Source organism: Bombina bombina, chromosome 7 (genome assembly GCF_027579735.1).
Source record: "Bombina bombina isolate aBomBom1 chromosome 7, aBomBom1.pri, whole genome shotgun sequence".
NCBI lineage: Eukaryota > Metazoa > Chordata > Amphibia > Anura > Bombinatoridae > Bombina > Bombina bombina.
The window spans coordinates 504,883,281-504,900,863 of NC_069505.1; the positions used below are offsets into that span (position 1 = coordinate 504,883,281).

The window sequence follows — 17,583 nt, forward strand, 5'->3', positions numbered from 1 at the left end:
TCCTGGCTACAGCTGTTGATGTTTTCCTTTCAAAGATGAACTCTGTCTATTCTCCTTTCTCCTAACCTTTATACCCTTTAAGAATGCTGACCATATACTTTTGGCTCTATTCCAAATAAGGTGCTCTACCCTATTGTAAGCTTTTGCTACCTACAGCAAACTTCTCTACCCATATATGATCTTAACTCTTGGTATACGTAAACTGGCTACCTCAGCATTGCTCCATGCCTGATGTTTTAAAATAGTAAACAGAACATATTAACCTCTTTATAACTGTAATAATGCCATCTTTCTATAACTACAGCAATACTACATTTATACACATTAAAATCTTACATTCCACCCCTTTGCTAGGCCTTATAGTGTAACGGTAAGGTTTAGCACATTACTCTATAAACTATTCTCTTTATACAAAATTAACATAAACAAAATAATTATACATTTAACAACAATTAACATTTTTAAAATAAAATCGTACAATCGGATGTTGTAACGTTCTTTTGTTCCCAAAATAATGTCATTGTCCTTGACTTTTATATTTTGCAAAAAACAAACTTAAAAATAGATGTTTCTTTGCCACATTTAACCCATTCTGTATAACTTTGTAACATTAGACTGGATCCTTTGCCCAATGCTATGTTAATACATTCAGGATCATAATGTTTATTTTGCTGTTGTTGATCATCTTCCAAAACTAGTTCAGTTACATTGACTTTGATATCACAATCACGATTTCCATCTTTGTTGTCTGAGTCAAATCCAAAATACCCATGTAGTCCTCTGAAAATGCAAAAGAATTTCGTCCCGCAAAACCCTCCATAATCAGTCATAACAACATTAGGACATGGATTTTCCCAACTTGAAGATAGGTTGTCATCTTTTTGGTATTTCTTCAGATTCTTTCTAAGAAAAATCAAATGCAGTATCTGTTAATTCATATATTTTTAAAATTGTTTAATATAATATCATTTAAAAAAGTTTTTTGTTTTCTTATTCATTATTTCAAAGAAATAAAACAATAAGTTTATCTTTATCCAAAATACAAAAAGAACATTTTAGGAACAAATGAGTGACTGACATAAAATCTCATTATCATTACTAAAACTATTACATTAAAAAGATCTAACATTTTGTTAAAATATGTTTTTATTTGAGCTTTTACTCCTTACAATATTTTGAGCTACCAACATATTTACCTTGTCAATATGCTGTGATACTCATTTTCTTCATACATATAAAGAAAATTATCAGGTAAGCATAATTTATGTTTTTATCCAAATTTTTATTATTGCCCCTTGTACATTTGATGTAGCAATTGAAAGTAAAATCCTTCCAAGTGTGTTATTCAATCTACAAGTTATTACTTGATATGGCCTGACACCTGTAGTAGAATGTAGGATATCTCTTATGGTCATTGAACATAAAGGTAACATTTTTTTCCATGTTGAAAGTTTAATACTACAAATTTTAGTTTATAATTGTTTATAGTATTTATTACCCCTTTCTACTGCTCCTGATGATTGCAGTCTATAAGCAATATATAATTTATGCTTAATTCCCAATGATTAATTAATTTCCTTGAAATATTTTCCCACTAAATGCAGGCTCATTATTACTTTCTACTACAACTGGCATTCCCATCTAGAGAAAAGCTCAAATAAATAACCTATGCAACTATAAAAACTACTTGATTTGTTTTTGGAAAAAAAAAACCTCAATCCATTTTGTGAATACATCTATTATCAACAAAATAATATCTATTTATATTTGTAACCAAGGTTTGTCATGGGGAAAGGTAAAAACCTTAATAATTATTGATTCATATTGGCTGAAGAATTAAACTGCAGACAAGGCAAATTTCTAGAACATATTGGGAAAAAAACAAAAAATATTATCTTTCATTGGTGGCCACCATTACAAATTTTTCTGTATTTTTGTCACATGTTCTATCTGCAGAATAATGTCTGCCCATAGGAAGCAAATTATATTTTTGAAAATTAATCTACACATTCTTAAAGGGAAAATAAACTTTCATGTTTAAAATAGGGCATGTAATTTTAAACAACTTTCCAATTCACTTGTATTACCAATTTTGCTTTGTTCTCTTGGTATTCTTAGTTGAAAGCTAAAGCTAGGAGGTTTATATGTACATTTCTTAGACTTTGAAGACCACTTGTAATCTAAAAACTATGTTGGTTATGCAAAACTGGGGAATTGGTACTTAAGAGATTATCTATCTTTTAAAACAACAAAATTCTGGTGTTTACTGTCTCTTTAAGGAATACAACAGCTGGAAATACAAACAACATATTTTACTTATTTAATCACATTAAAGTTCCATTTTCTACATATTTTATAAATTTGTCATTTGCCCATGATACATAGAAACATAGAAACATAGAAACATAGATATTGACGGCAGATAAGAGCCATAGGCCCAGCAAGTCTGCCCCACCTTACCTAACAGTATAAACTTATCTAGTTAGGTAAGGTGGGGCAGACTTGCTGGGCCTATGGCTCTTATCTGCCGTCAATATCTATGTTTCTATGTTTCTATGTTTCTATGTATCATGGGCAAATGACAAATTTATAAAATATGTAGAAAATGGAACTTTAATGTGATTAAATAAGTAAAATATGTTGTTTGTATTTCCAGCTGTTGTATTCCTTAAAGAGACAGTATGTACCAATGGTCTTTCATCATATGACTTAAAACCATTATATACATACAAAGGAAGCACTGTATATGATACTGGCAGTGATAAAGGTTTCCCTGCTAAATGCCTTTATTTTAACATTACATAAGAAATATAAGAATTTTGCAATGACACCAAATGTGCTTTATTTTAATTTTATCTTTTTAATTTTATTTTTCTAATGTAATTGCAGAAATCTCAGGTTCCTCATTGAACTCCCATAATTTTACTTGTTTTGCAGCCTTTTTAGCACAAGCATCAGCTAAGTTATTTTGTTCATTATGTTCATCACTTTTAGTCCAGCATTTTACTTTAATTACTGTATATGGCAATTTACATTTATTTAGCAACTATGAAATATACTTCAACAGATTTGTATGTACCAATGGTCTTTCATCATATGACTTAAAACCATTATATACATACAAAGGAAGCATTGTCAGTGTATTAACTACATATGCACTATTATTATAAATGTCAATAGCCATATCTGCTTAGTGTTCCAATGTACAACAAACATTAGCCAATTTAGCATATTGAGAATAATGTATCTCACATAAATGCATATCTATTTTATCAGGTAAAATTATTGAAAAACCTGTATATACTTTACCATCCTTATTATAAAAAGAACCATCACAGTAAATATCTAGACTTTGCACCAAAATATTTAAACTTGGATTGAGAGGAAAAAAGAGAACACAAAAAAGTGACTATTTAAATGTAGTTCACCTTCATATAGCAAACATGCTGGCAACAAAAGTTGTTTCCTTTATTTTAATGTCTATTTTTCTTTTCATTAGCATCAGCACCACCTTTAAAATCTTGCAGATGAAATTATACTGTTTCTTAGTTTCACCAGTAAGTTCAAAGGAAAATGTGAACTTTGCAATAACACTTTTTGAAATCATGTTATTTAAAATGTTCTTATGTCCAGAATACTGACAACAACTGTTCCTCACACAGGAATACTTTTCTTCAGTTATTTTCAAAAGGTCGTGCTGCATAGGTCACTGGTTTCAGTTTTCCAACCTTCTCTTTACATAGCACTGCAGATAAAGTCTTTTTTTTTTTTTTTTTTTAAGTAGTTACTTCCAATTGAAACACTTTTCTGGGGTCTGTGCAAGCAACACCATCGTATTGATCCTTTTTTAGATTCTCAAATGTTTTCTTTCTTTAGCAAGTCATACAAGGGCCCAGCCAAAACTTTAAACTTTGGAATAAAGTCTCTTTGGTATTGGAACAATCCCAAAATGATCTTAAAACAGTCTTTGACACAGGTATGTTTAATCTTTTTATGACATCCACTTTTGTTGATCTAGAGTCTTTCTTTTAGATGAAATTGTCACTCCTGTAAAGTTCACTGTTGTCTGTAAAAATTGGCACTTCTGTATATTCACTTTTAGTCCAGCATTTGCCAATAATTTCAACAATTCTGTAAACAATTTAAAATGTTCTGTTTCAGTAGTACATACCAAATCATCAACATATTGCATAATTGCTAATAGTCTTGACAATCTTGATAGAATAGTAGCCATCTTTTTATGGAAAATTGTTGCTGAATTGTTCAGGATCTTCTTTCCATTTGAAGACAAACTTGTATTGTGACTTTGGGTGCAGAGATACAAACCAATAACTGTTTGCTATATCAAGGCTTAAATAAAACTTTGTATTTGGAGGGATAAAGGAAAAAGTAGGAACCTCTCTGATATTTTGATGCCTAGGCAGATGTCACTGGATGTAATTTACTTTAATCAATTGTTAAATGCCCATTTCCATCAGGTTTCTGTACAAACTAAATAGTAAAATTAGTAACAGATTTACATTATCTCAATACACCTTATTCAAGTAAATAATATATAATTTGCTGTACATATGGCTCACTTTCCTTAATAATATAATAATAATAATATGGATATTGCTTTTATAGCTAAATGTACATTTCCTGTGATAAACTCTTCCTCTTGCAATTTCCCAAATCATATTTATGTTCAGCAAATGCATGTGCAAACTGCTGCAAAATATTTGTAACCTTAGCATTTGTATGTACAATTAAACTTAACTTGTCAGATTTCTTTAGACTATAAACATCATGTGAAACAGAAATAACATAATGTTTATCATCTGTATTAAACTATATTTTACCATTAGCATAATAAAGTAAAACATTATATTTTGTGAGAAATTTATAACCCAAAATTGACATTTCATCAGACAAATTCACTAAATAATCTTCTAATTCAAAATACCATTATCAATTAAATTCATATCATTTTTAGCTTTATAACATCTTTATATGAACCTTGAAAAACTTGCAACACAATTTGTTTTTCCCCCTACAAACAATGGATTAGATTGAGGTTTTGTGAGGTATAAATAATGAATATAGGTACACCAGTATTTATTAAAAATACATTCCATCATGAGCCCCCATTCATGACTCCTTTAAAAACTGGGCAACTATATACATTACGTCTGAACCTCACTCCAGACATGATTTGGAGGCAATTATCCCTTTTTACCCATTTTCAGAACTGGTAATTTTATTTGTAATTTGAATCAATTTAACTCTTTCCAGTTCCTTTTTTAGATTTTCCAATTTGTAACTAGTTTCAAATTGTTCAGCAGATGTTGCTACAACAGTATTATGTCTTTGTACAAATTTGGCATTAATATGTCTCCATTTTTTACAAAGATAATACTTCAATTTTATCAATATTTTCTTGTTAGAAATGATTTTAGTACATTCTCTGTTATCTGGGAATTGCTTTCCAACTGCAGACATTCTCTGTTTTATTCCCTTGTTAGTTTCATTACACAACTCTGCTCTTTTTAGACATTCAATTATTTTGTTAAAAGTGTTACTTGAAAACACAGTCAAATCAAACAATTTTATAATTTCTGGATTACTGCAGTTTATCTCATGCTTATATATTTTATTGTTATGATCTACTTCAGTATTTTCAGGCAAAGTTAGTTTATAAATTTCAAACAGTCTATCAGCAAATCCTTGCACTGATTCATTCTTTCTCTGCTTGCAATTTCCATAAGATGAATGAGCATCCATTTTATCAATTCCTAATGTTTTTAGTAACTCATGCACTAACTGTTGTTTAACTCTTGGTCTAAGAAAAACCTCTGAAGGCATGCTTGCTTTTAATAGATCATCCATACTTGTTACAATTATATCAAATATGTCATTTGTTTGCAATTCTTTGTGTATTTTTTTCAAATTGTGATAACCTAATCATAACATCTAAGGGATCATCGCTTAATTTAAACTGTCCTAGTTCTTTATTTAATGTAGCAATTTCTGTGCTAGACAAAGACTGGTTAATTTTAGTACATGAAATGATCTTTCTCTCTTCATCCAACTGTTCCTTACCTAGAATTGGTGTCATCTTTACATTCTCCACATTCTTTTTGTCACACACAACTTCATCAACACACTTTGACTCTGCAAAATTAACTGGTATTTTGCATGCAACGATTAATGCATTTCTTTGACCCAGTTTTATTTGTAAATCATTAATAATTTCATGACATTTAGAATGATCCTCAGGTACACACACTTGCCCTGAATGTTTTAAACCTTGTATTGCTCCATAAGCATCAAGTAACATTTGTTGTAAAGACCCAATCTCTGCACTCAATTCTCTATTTGTCAACAAAGCTTCGCTAGTTTCCTGACTAAAAGAAACAGCTGAAGTATTTTTTAAAGATTCATTCCGACACTTCACCTCAGTTAACTGTCTTTGTAAATCCTGCAATTCTCCAGTTACTTTAGAATAATTTCCTGCTATTTTGTATGCACTAAACATTAATGCTTTCTTTCCCTCAGACTTGGAAAATATCTTATTGTCAATAGATTTATTAACATACTCTTGCACATTAGACCATGGATTAAAAACTCCTTCACTATAGTTTAAAATTTCATTCTGTTTTTTAACTGAAGCGATTTTTCCCAAATACAGCTCAATAACCTTTTAACCTTGTGAATGTTATAAACAATTACTCATCTAAAGAATGCTAGCTAATTCTTCAGCACAAGTAATCTATCTCTCTTTAACAAAACCTAAAAATAAAGCTATCTGTTGTGAACACGAATCTTAACAAATCTCCTACCTGCTGCCGCCAAAATGTAAGATATTACTCTTAAATAACCAAAGGATCTTATGTTAAAAACCATTCACGTCTAAAAATTAATATATAAATATATTAATAATCGGCCCTGTACAAACGAATTTCATATACCGTACTGTATATCTATTAAACCCTCCAGAAACAGACAACCATACTACCTTCAACTATTTAAACCAGCACACATTTATTAAAGAACAGATAAATAACAAGATTACATGTTATTGTTTACAAGGTTAAACACATAAAAACAATTTAACAGAGAAATAATACATAAATGAATATTACCCCGTTTGTTTCCTGTGGGAGTCCTGGCTACAGCTGTTGATGTTTTCCTTTCAAAGATGAACTCTGTCTATTCTCCTTTCTCCTAACCTTTATACCCTTTAAGAATGCTGACCATATACTTTTGGCTCTATTCCAAATAAGGTGCTCTACCCTATTGTAAGCTTTTGCTACCTACAGCAAACTTCTCTACCCATATATGATCTTAACTCTTGGTATACGTAAACTGGCTACCTCAGCATTGCTCCATGCCTGATGTTTTAAAATAGTAAACAGAACATATTAACCTCTTTATAACTGTAATAATGCCATCTTTCTATAACTACAGCAATACTACATTTATACACATTAAAATCTTACACAACGTGTATTATTGCCAAGGAAAACCACAGGTGAGATAATATACTGCCAACATGTACTCTTAACAAGGATACGGTAAAGGTTCAGGCAAGTTCATTTCTTTGTGACACTCACTGGACTGTTGTACACATAAAGGCAGGACGCCAAGTACATTACTGATTAAGGAGTTGCTGTATAAAAAGGCTCATACACAAGGGTTGTAGACGCATTGAGAGCTGATCAGTATGGAGGTTCTTGGGGTATCAGCAGTATTGCTCATAGCATGTGTGGTTTTCTTTCTGCTAAACATACTACAGACTAGCAGGCTACAAGGCAAAGGGAAATTGCCCCCTGGACCCACACCATTGCCTATTTTAGGTAACATCCTGCAGATATGTGGCAAAGACACCTTCAAATCTTTCTTTAAGGTGAGTTTTTAGCCTGGTACATAATTCAAGAAAAGGTGAAAGTGTCTGAAGTTGTAAGAACTATTATTTATAATGTATAGAATGTTAGATAGATGCTACAAACATTGGTTTATACTTTTTTTATATCTAATGCGATTATGACATTTTATATTGTGTATGAGGAAAGAAACATTTTGATGAAAGAGGGAAGAGGAACGATGTAGGAATAGCGCAACTTAAAAGAAAACAAAATATGTAAAGAGACATTAAATTTATAGTATGTCAGAAATTAAAGGGTCATGAAATTCATATTTTTTTCTTTCAGGATTCAGATAGTGCATGGATTTGTAAGTAACGTTACAGTTTATTTTTATTATCTAATTTGTTTAGCTCTTTTTTATCCTTTGTTGAAAAGTATACCTAGGTAGACTCAGCAGCTGCTGATTGGTGGCTGCACACACATTTCTTGTTATTGGATGTCCCTTAGCACCCAGTAGTGCATTACTGCTCCTTTAACAAAGGATACTAAGTGAATGAATCAAATTAGATAATAAAACTAAATTAGAACGTTGTTTAAAATAGTATGATTTATCTAAATCATGTAACAAGAATGTTATGTCCCATAAAGTGTTGCATTCTAAAAGAAATGTTAGAAAAACATATGAGTAATTTTTCAAGAAAAATTTGGCAAATCAAGAGATGTCTAGGTACATACCTTTTGAAAATACTGATCTCCATTTCTCTGAAAAGATGTAAATGTGCTCTGATCTAAACCATAATTGTGCAGAATCATGCAAGCTTAACCAGGGCCGGCTCAACCATAGGACCAAGTGGGTCAGATGGACCCAGGCAGCACTTCACAATGGTCAGTCACTGTCAGGCCCAGACCAGTCCAGTCCTGTGTCTAAGTGGGTAAAGTCACAGGCTCCTAGCAGCATAACCTCATCATTCACAAAGACACAGAATCGGTCAGGGGTGAGAATGAAGCTAGGACAAGTACATCTCTCCCCTAAGTTCCTTCAAACTTATTGCACAACTGTGCATAAGCATTGGTTGCATTCAGGTAGGCAGGCTTAGTAAGGTCAGCAGCCAGGCTAGTAGGTTGATATAGTAATCAGTAATGCTACTACTGTGGGGGCGTCATCTCATTCTAGGACCCAGGAAGCACAATATCTTGAGCCAGTCGTGAGTTTAAGTACAATTTGCCATACTTCATAAAGGGACATAATACCCATATGCTAAATCACTTGAAAGTGATGCAGCATAGCTGTAAAAAGCTGACAAGAAAATATCACCTGAACATCTCTATGTGAAAAAGGAAGATATTTTACCTCAAAACTTCTTTAGCTTCCCAGAGTAAGTGCTGTGTAAACAGTTATACTTCAGCTACTGTCAAGCTGCAAGTTGAAGAAAAAAAAAACAATAGCAGCCAGTCATCAGTGCTGAGGTCATGCTTTGCCTTTGCTGCAATCTCATGAGATTTCATAGAATTTACTTAAACTGAATAGGAAAGTAACATGACTGTGCCTGCACATGGCAGATGCACACTCACTTTCAAGTCTTGGGACAACCATCCTGACTGGCTGCTTAAAGTCTCTTTACAGAGAAGTTTGACTACTTTAAACAATTGAGGTAAAATATATTTCTTTTTTACATAGAGATGCTCAGGTGATATTTTCTAGTCAGCTTTTTACAGCTATGCTGCATTACTTTCATGTGCTTTAACAGTTGGGTATCATGTCCCTTTAAATGTTGTTTATTTTACTTCTTTTACGGTAGCCAATTAGGCACTGATATAAATAAGCTCCTGCACATATCAGCCAATCACTGTGCAGCACAGAATACACTCTAGCCTCGTCGTAGGGAATAGAAACATGGAAACACTAAATTACAGTGTTAAATTAGAAGGAAAGCAAACTAACGGCTAGATTACGAGTCTTGCGTTATGAGTAAAAAAGCAGCGTTAAGGCTCATGACGCTGCTTTTTTACTACCGCTGGTATTACGAGTCTTGCAGATTTAGGGGCACCGCACACTTTTTTGGCCTTACCGCAAATCAACTTACGCAATTTGCGTATAGTCTATTTTCAATAGGACTTCCATTGTGCCGGTATTACAAGCTTTTTTTTTTAGGCCAAAAAGTGAGCTGTACACCCTATCCGCAAGCTTCGTAACGTATTCTAAAGTCAGTAGTTATGAGTTTTACACTACAACGCTGTAGCATAAAACTCATAACTAAAGTGCTAAAAAGTACACTAACACCCATAAACTACCTATTAACCCCTAAACTGAGGCCCTCCCGCATCGCGAACACTAAAATAAAATTATTAACCCTTAATCTGCCGCTCCAGACATCGCCGCCACTATAATAAACATATTAACTCCTAAACCGCAGTACTCCCGCCTCGCAAACACTGGTTAAATATTATTAACCCCTAATCTGCCGCCCCAACGTCGCCGCCACTATATTATATTTATTAACCCCTAAACCTAAGTCTAACCCTAACACCCCCTAACTTAAAAATATAATTAAAATAAATATAAATAAAACCTACAATTATTACCTAAATTATTCCTATTTAAAACTAAATGCTTACCTGTAAAATAAAACCTAAGCTAGCTACAATATACCTAATAGTTACATTGTAGCTAGCTTAGGGTTTATTTTTATTTTACAGGCAACTTTGTATTTATTTTAACTAGGTAGAATAGTTACTAAATAGTTATTAACTATTAATTAACTACCTAGCTAAAATAAATACAAATTTACCTGTAAAATAAAACCTAACCTAAGTTACACTAATACCTAACACTACACTACAATTAAATAAATTACCTAAATTAAATACAATTAACTAAATTAAATGCAATTAGCTAAATTGCAGAAAACAAACAAACACTAAATTACAGAAAATAAAAAACAAATTACAAGATCTTTAAACTAATTACACCTAATCTAATAGCCCTATCAAAATAAAAAAAGCCCCTAAAATAAAAAAAACCTAGCCTAAACTAAACTACCAATAGCCCTTAAAAGGGCCTTTTGCGGGGCATTGCCCCAAAGAAATCAGCTCTTTTACCTGAAAAAAAAACTACAAACAACCCCCCCAACAGTAAAACCCACCACCCACACAACCAACCCCCCAAATAAAACCCTAACTAAAAAAACCTAAGCTCCCCATTGCCCTGAAAAGGGCATTTGGATGGGCATTGCCCTTAAAAGGGCAATTAGCTCTTTTGCAGGCCCAAAGCCCTAATTTAAAAATAAAACCCACCCAATACACCGTTAAAAAAACAGAATTTATATTTACCTGATAAATTCCTTTCTCCTACGGTGTGTCCGGTCCACGGCTTCATCCTTACTTGTGGGATATTCTCTTCCCCTACAGGAAGTGGCAAAGAGAACACACAGCAGAGCTGTCCATATAGCTCCCCTTAGGCTCCGCCCCCCAGTCATTCGACCGACGGTTAGGAGAAAAAGGAGAACCATAGGGTGCAGTGGTGACTGTAGTTTGGAAAAATAAATTTAAACCTGACTAAATGCCAGGGTGGGCCGTGGACCGGACACACCGTAGGAGAAAGGAATTTATCAGGTAAATATAAATTCTGTTTTCTCCTACATTGGTGTGTCCGGTCCACGGCTTCATCCTTACTTGTGGGAACCAATACCAAAGCTTTAGGACACGGATGAAGGGAGGGAACAAGTCAGGTAACCTAAATGGAAAGCACCACTGCTTGTAAAACCTTTCTCCCAAAAATAGCCTCCGAAGAAGCAAAAGTATTGAATTTGTAAAATTTAATGAATGTATGCAGTGAAGACCAAGTCGCTGCCTTACAAATCTGTTCAACAGAAGCCTCATTCTTGAAAGCCCATGTGGAAGCCACAGCCCTGGTGGAATGAGCTGTACTTCGTTCAGGAGGCTGCTGTCCAGCAGTCTCATAAGCCAATCTGATGATGCTCTTTAGCCAGAAGGAAAGCGAGGTAGCAGTCGCTTTTTGACCTCTCCTCTTACCAGAATAGACAACAAACAAGGATGATGTTTGTCTGAAATCTTTAGTTGCTTGTAAATAGAACTTTAAAGCACGAACCACATCAAGATTGTGTAACAGTCGTTCCTTCTTAGAAGCTGGATTAGGACACAGAAAAGGAACAATAATTTCCTGGTTAATATTCTTATTAGAAACAACTTTTGGAAGAAAACCAGGTTTGGTACGCAAAACAACCTTATCTGCATGGAACACCAGATAAGGTGAATTACACTGCAAAGCAGACAATTCAGACACTCTTCTAGCAGAAGAAATAGCAACCAAGAACAAAACTTTCCAAGATAGTAACTTAATATCTATGGAATGTAGAGGTTCAAACGGAACCCCCTGAAGAACTGAAAGAACTAAATTTAGACTCCATGGAGGAGCCACTGGTCTGTAAACAGGTTTGATCCTAACTAAGGCCTGTACAAACGCCTGCACATCTGGCACAGCTGCCAGACGCTTATGTAAGAGAATAGACAGAGCAGATATCTGTCCTTTTAAATAACTAGCTGATAGACCTTTCTCCAATCCTTCTTGGAGAAAGGATAGTATCCTTGGAATGTTAATCTTACTCCATGAGTAATCCTTGGACTCACACCAGCAAAGATATTTCCGCCATATCTTATGGTAAATCTTCCTGGTGACAGGCTTTCTAGCCTGGATCAGAGTATCTATGACTGATTCCGAAAAGCCACGCTTCGCTAGAATCAAGCGTTCAATCTCCAAGCAGTCAGTTGCAGAGAAACTAGGTTTGGATGCTCGAATGGACCTTGAGTTAGAAGGTCCTGCCTCAAAGGTAGCTTCCATGGTGGAACCGATGACATATTCACCAGGTCTGCATACCAAGTCCTGTGTGGCCACGCAGGAGCTATCAGAATTACCGAAGCCTTCTCCTGTTTGATCCTGGCTACTAGCTGGGGGAGAAGAGGAAACGGTGGAAAGACATAAGCTAGATTGAACGACCAAGGCGCCACTAAGGCATCTACTAATGTCACTTTGGGATCCCTGGACCTTGACCCGTAACGTGGAACTTTGAAGTTCTGACGTGACGCCATCAGATCCAGATCTGGAATGCCCCATCGTTGAGTTAACTGGGCAAAAACCTCCGGGTGAAGTTCCCACTCCCCCGGATGGAAAGTCTGATGACTCAGATAATCCGCTTCCCAGTTGTCCATACCTGGGATGTGAATTGCTGATAGATGGCAGGAGTGATCCTCCGCCCATTTTATGATCTTGGATACCTCCCTCATCGCCAGGGAACTCCTTGTTCCCCCCTGATGATTGATGTACGCTACAGTCGTCATGTTGTCCGACTGAAATCTGATTAATTTGGCCTCCGCTAGTTGAGGCCATGCCTGGAGCGCATTGAATATCGCTCTCAATTCCAAAATGTTTATCGGAAGAAGAGATTCTTCCCGAGACCATAGACCCTGAGCTTTCAGGGACTCCCAGACCGCACCCCAGCCCAAGAGGCTGGCGTCGGTCGTGACAATGATTCACTTCGGTCTGCGGAAACTCGTTCCCTGAGACAGGTGATCCTGAGCCAACCACCAGAGGAGTGAGTCTCTGGTTATCTGGTCCATTTGTATTTGGGGAGACAAATCTGCATAATCCCCATTCCATTGTTTGAGCATGCACAGTTGCAATGGTCTTAAATGAATTCGAGCAAAAGGAACCACATCCATTGCCGCAACCATTAGTCCTATTACCTCCATGCACTGAGCTATGGAGGGTTCTGGAATGGAGTGAAGAACTCGGCAGGTGTTCAAAAGTTTTAACTTCCTGACCTCCGTCAGAAAAATTTTCATTTCTACCGAGTCTATTATTGTACCCAGAAAGGGAACCCTTGTGAACGGGGACAGAGAACTCTTTTCTATGTTCACCTTCCACCCGTGAGACCTTAGAAAGGCTAGAAAAATGTCCGTATGAGCCTTTGCCTTGTGAAAGGACGACCCTAGAATTAAAATGTCGTCTAGATAAGGTGCTACTGCAATGCCCCTTGGTCTTAGTACCGCTAGAAGGGACCCTAGCACCTTTGTGAAAATTCTGGGAGCAGTGGCCAATCCAAAGGGAAGAGCCACAAACTGGTAATGCTTGTCCAGAAAGGCGAACCTTAGAAACTGATGGTGATCTTTGTGGATAGGAATATGCAGGTACGCATCCTTTAAGTCCACGGTAGTCATATATTGATGCTCCTGGATCATTGGTAGAATTGTCCGAATGGTTTCTATTTTGAATGATGGAACTCTGAGGAACTTGTTTAGTATTTTTAAATCCAGAATTGGCCTGAAAGTTCCTTCCTTTTTGGGAACTACAAACAGGTTTGAGTAAAAACCCCTCCCTTGTTCTAGCATCAGAACTGGGTGTATCACTCCCATCTTTAAAAGGTCTTCTACGCATTGTAAGAATGCCTGTCTCTTTATCTGGTCTAAAGATAAGCGAGACATGTGGAACCTTCCCTTTGGGGGAGAGTCTTTGAATTCTAGAAGGTACCCCTGAGAGACAATTTCTAGTGCCCAGGGGTCCGGAACATCTCTTACCCAAGCCTGAGCAAAGAGAGAAAGTCTGCCCCCTACTAAATCCGGTCCCGGATCGGGGGCTAATCTTTCATGCTGTCTTGGTAGCAGCAGCAGGCTTCTTGGCCTGTTTACCTTTGTTCCAGCCTTGCAATGGTTTCCATGCTGGTTTGGGCTGGGATGCGTTACCCTCCGGCTTAGTGGCTGAAGAGGTAGCAGCTGGTCCGTTCCTGAAATTGCGAAAGGAACGAAAATTAGACTTTTTTTTAGTCTTGAAAGGCCTATCTTGTGGGAGGGCATGGCCCTTTCCCCCAGTGATATCCGAAATAATTTCTTTCAACTCTGGCCCGAATAGGGTCTTACCCTTGAAAGAAATGTTAAGCAATTTTGCTTTGGACGACACATCCGCCGACCAAGATTTTAGCCAAAGCGCTCTGCACGCCATGATTGCAAAAGTTGAATTTTTCGCCGCCAATTTAGCTAACTGAAAAGCGGCATCTGTAATGAAGGCATTAGCCAACTTCAGAGCGTGAATTCTGTCCATGACTTCATCATAAGAAGTCTCCTTCTGGAGCGAGTTTTCTAATTCCTCAAACCAAAGAGACGCTGCCGTGGTTACAGGAATAATGCAAGAAATTGGTTGAAGAAGAAAACCTTGTTGAACAAAAATTTTCTTAAGCAAACCTTCTAATTTTTTATCCATAGGATCTTTGAAAGCGCAACTATCTTCTATTAGTATAGTCGTGCGTTTAGCTAGTGTTGAAACTGCTCCCTCTACCTTAGGGACCGTCTGCCACGCGTCCTTTCTGGGGTCAACAATGGGGAACATTTTCTTAAATATAGGGGGGGGAACAAAAGGTACACCTGGTCTCTCCCATTCCCTAGTCACTATATCCGCCACCCTCTTGGGTATCGGAAACGCATCAGTGTGTACTGGGACCTCTAAGAATTTGTCCATTTTACACAATTTTTCTGGAACCACCAAAGGTTCACAATCATCAAGTGTAGCTAGGACCTCCTTAAGTGGGCGCGGAGGTGTTCTAGCTTAAATTTAAATGCTATGGTATCAAGCTCTGCCTGCTGAGAAACTTTCCCTGTATCAGAAATTTCTCCCTCAGACAGGCCCTCCCTCACCGCCAAATCAGATTGATGCGAGGGCACTACAGATAAATTATCCTCTGCGTCTGCTTGCTCATTCTCTGTATTTAAAACTGAGCAATCACGCTTCCTAGTAAAGGCTGGCAGTTTAGATAAAAATGCTGAAAGAGAGTTATCCATTACTGTCGCTAACTGTTGCATGGTAATCATCATTGGTGCGCTAGATGTACTGGGCAACGCTGGCGCGGGCATAGCTGGTATTGACACAGAAGGAGAGGATAGCGAGCTATCTCCACTACCTTCAGCTAAAGAATCATCTTGGGCTATATCTTTAAGTGGGAATGAATGGTCCTTAAGCTGCTTGGACGCTATGGCACACTTCACACATAAATTTAATGGGGGAACCACCTTGGACTTTGAACATACAGAACATAGGATATCTGAAGGATCAGACATGTTTGACAAACTTTAACAGAACTTCAATGCAATAAAAATTATTTTTTACAAAAACGTTACTGTCTCTTTAAATAATAAAAATGCACACTTTATTATTGAAACATCAAAAAACCATTAAATACACATCTGATTTTAATGAAATTTTCACCACAGTGTCTTAATGCTTTGAAAAGATTGCACACAAATTTTCAGACCAATTAACCCCTCAGTGCCCAAAACGGAGCTAATAACAGTTATTAACAGGTTAACACAGTACAGTCCCCTGCTACAGCTTCCACTGTAACCTTTACTTCCTAAGGGATAAATTTGGTAGCAAATAAACCTGTCTGGAGTCCTTTTCTGAGCCTCTGGACTCCCCACATGAAACTGCATGAACTGCCTAGTCAAAAAAAGCTGCACAATTGAGGCTTGAAAATGAGGCTTCCTTCCTCTTCATTTCAGAGTGGAGGGGCCTTTCTGACTAGAATAGGAGTCTAACCAAGTGCCAGGCGCAAATTAAACCCCAAAAGTGTTTTAAGTTTGAAAAAAACACCTTATTTATTGCCAAAAATATGCTTAAAAGCAATCGATTAAGCCCACAATTAGTGTCAACCAGCATAGAGCCCTTAATATAAGCCATCTATTTATACTGTAAGGAAAATGGCTTACCTATCCCAGAGGGATTTTCTGACAGTCTTCTAGCATTACATGGTCTTGTTAGAAAAATGACTGATCATACCTGAAGCAGATGAGCCTGCAAACTGTTCCCCCCAACTGATGTTCTCTGGTTTCAACAGTCCTGCGTGGGAACAGCAATGGATTTTAGTTACTGGTGCTAAAATCATATTCCTCTTAGCAGAAATCTTCATCACTTTCTGCTGCAGAGTAAATAGTACAAGCCAGCACTATTTTAAAATAACAAACTCTTGATAGAAGAAATAAAAACTACAACTAAACACCACATACTCTTCACCACCTCCGTGGAGGTGCTACTAGTTAGAGCGGCAAAGAGAATGACTGGGGGGGCGGAGCCTAAGGGGAGCTATATGGACAGCTCTGCTGTGTGTTCTCTTTGCCACTTCCTGTAGGGGAAGAGAATATCCCACAAGTAAGGATGAAGCCGTGGACCGGACACACCAATGTAGGAGAAAACCTAACACTAACCCCTGAAGATCCACTTACAGTTTTGAAGATCCGACATCCATCCTCAACGAAGCCGGGAGAAGTTCTCATCGAAGCGGCAAGAAGTCCTCAACAAAGCCGGGAGAAATCTTCATCCAAGACGGGAGAAGTGGTCCTCCAGATGGGCAGAAGTCTTCATCCAGACGGCATCTTCTATCTTCATCCATCCGGCGCAGAGTGGGTCCATCTTCAAGACATCCGACGCGGAGCATCCTCTTCCAATGACGACTACACGAAGAATGAAGGTACCTTTAAGTGATGTCATCCAAGATGGCATCCCTTAGATTCCGATTGGCTAATAGAATTCTATCAGCCAATCGGAATAAAGGTTGAAAAAATCCTATTGGCTGATTGGATCAGCCAATAGGATTGAACTTCAATCCTATTGGCTGATCCAATCAGCCAATAGGATTGAGCTCACATTCTATTGGCTGTTCCAATCAGCCAATAGAAT

At 36.7% G+C, this 17,583-nt stretch overlaps 1 protein-coding gene across 1 annotated transcript in view; it reads left to right on the forward strand.

The window, feature by feature from the left end:
• Positions 1 to 7,701: 7,701 nt before the first annotated feature.
• LOC128666899 (cytochrome P450 2G1-like) overlaps positions 7,702 to 17,583 on the forward strand; it is a 68,273-nt gene continuing 58,391 nt past the window's right edge. The window contains exon 1 of the mRNA XM_053721710.1: positions 7,702 to 7,888. Coding sequence (XP_053577685.1) covers positions 7,706 to 7,888 — 183 coding nt within the window. The 5' untranslated portion in view covers positions 7,702 to 7,705. The remainder of the gene's footprint in view (positions 7,889 to 17,583) is intronic.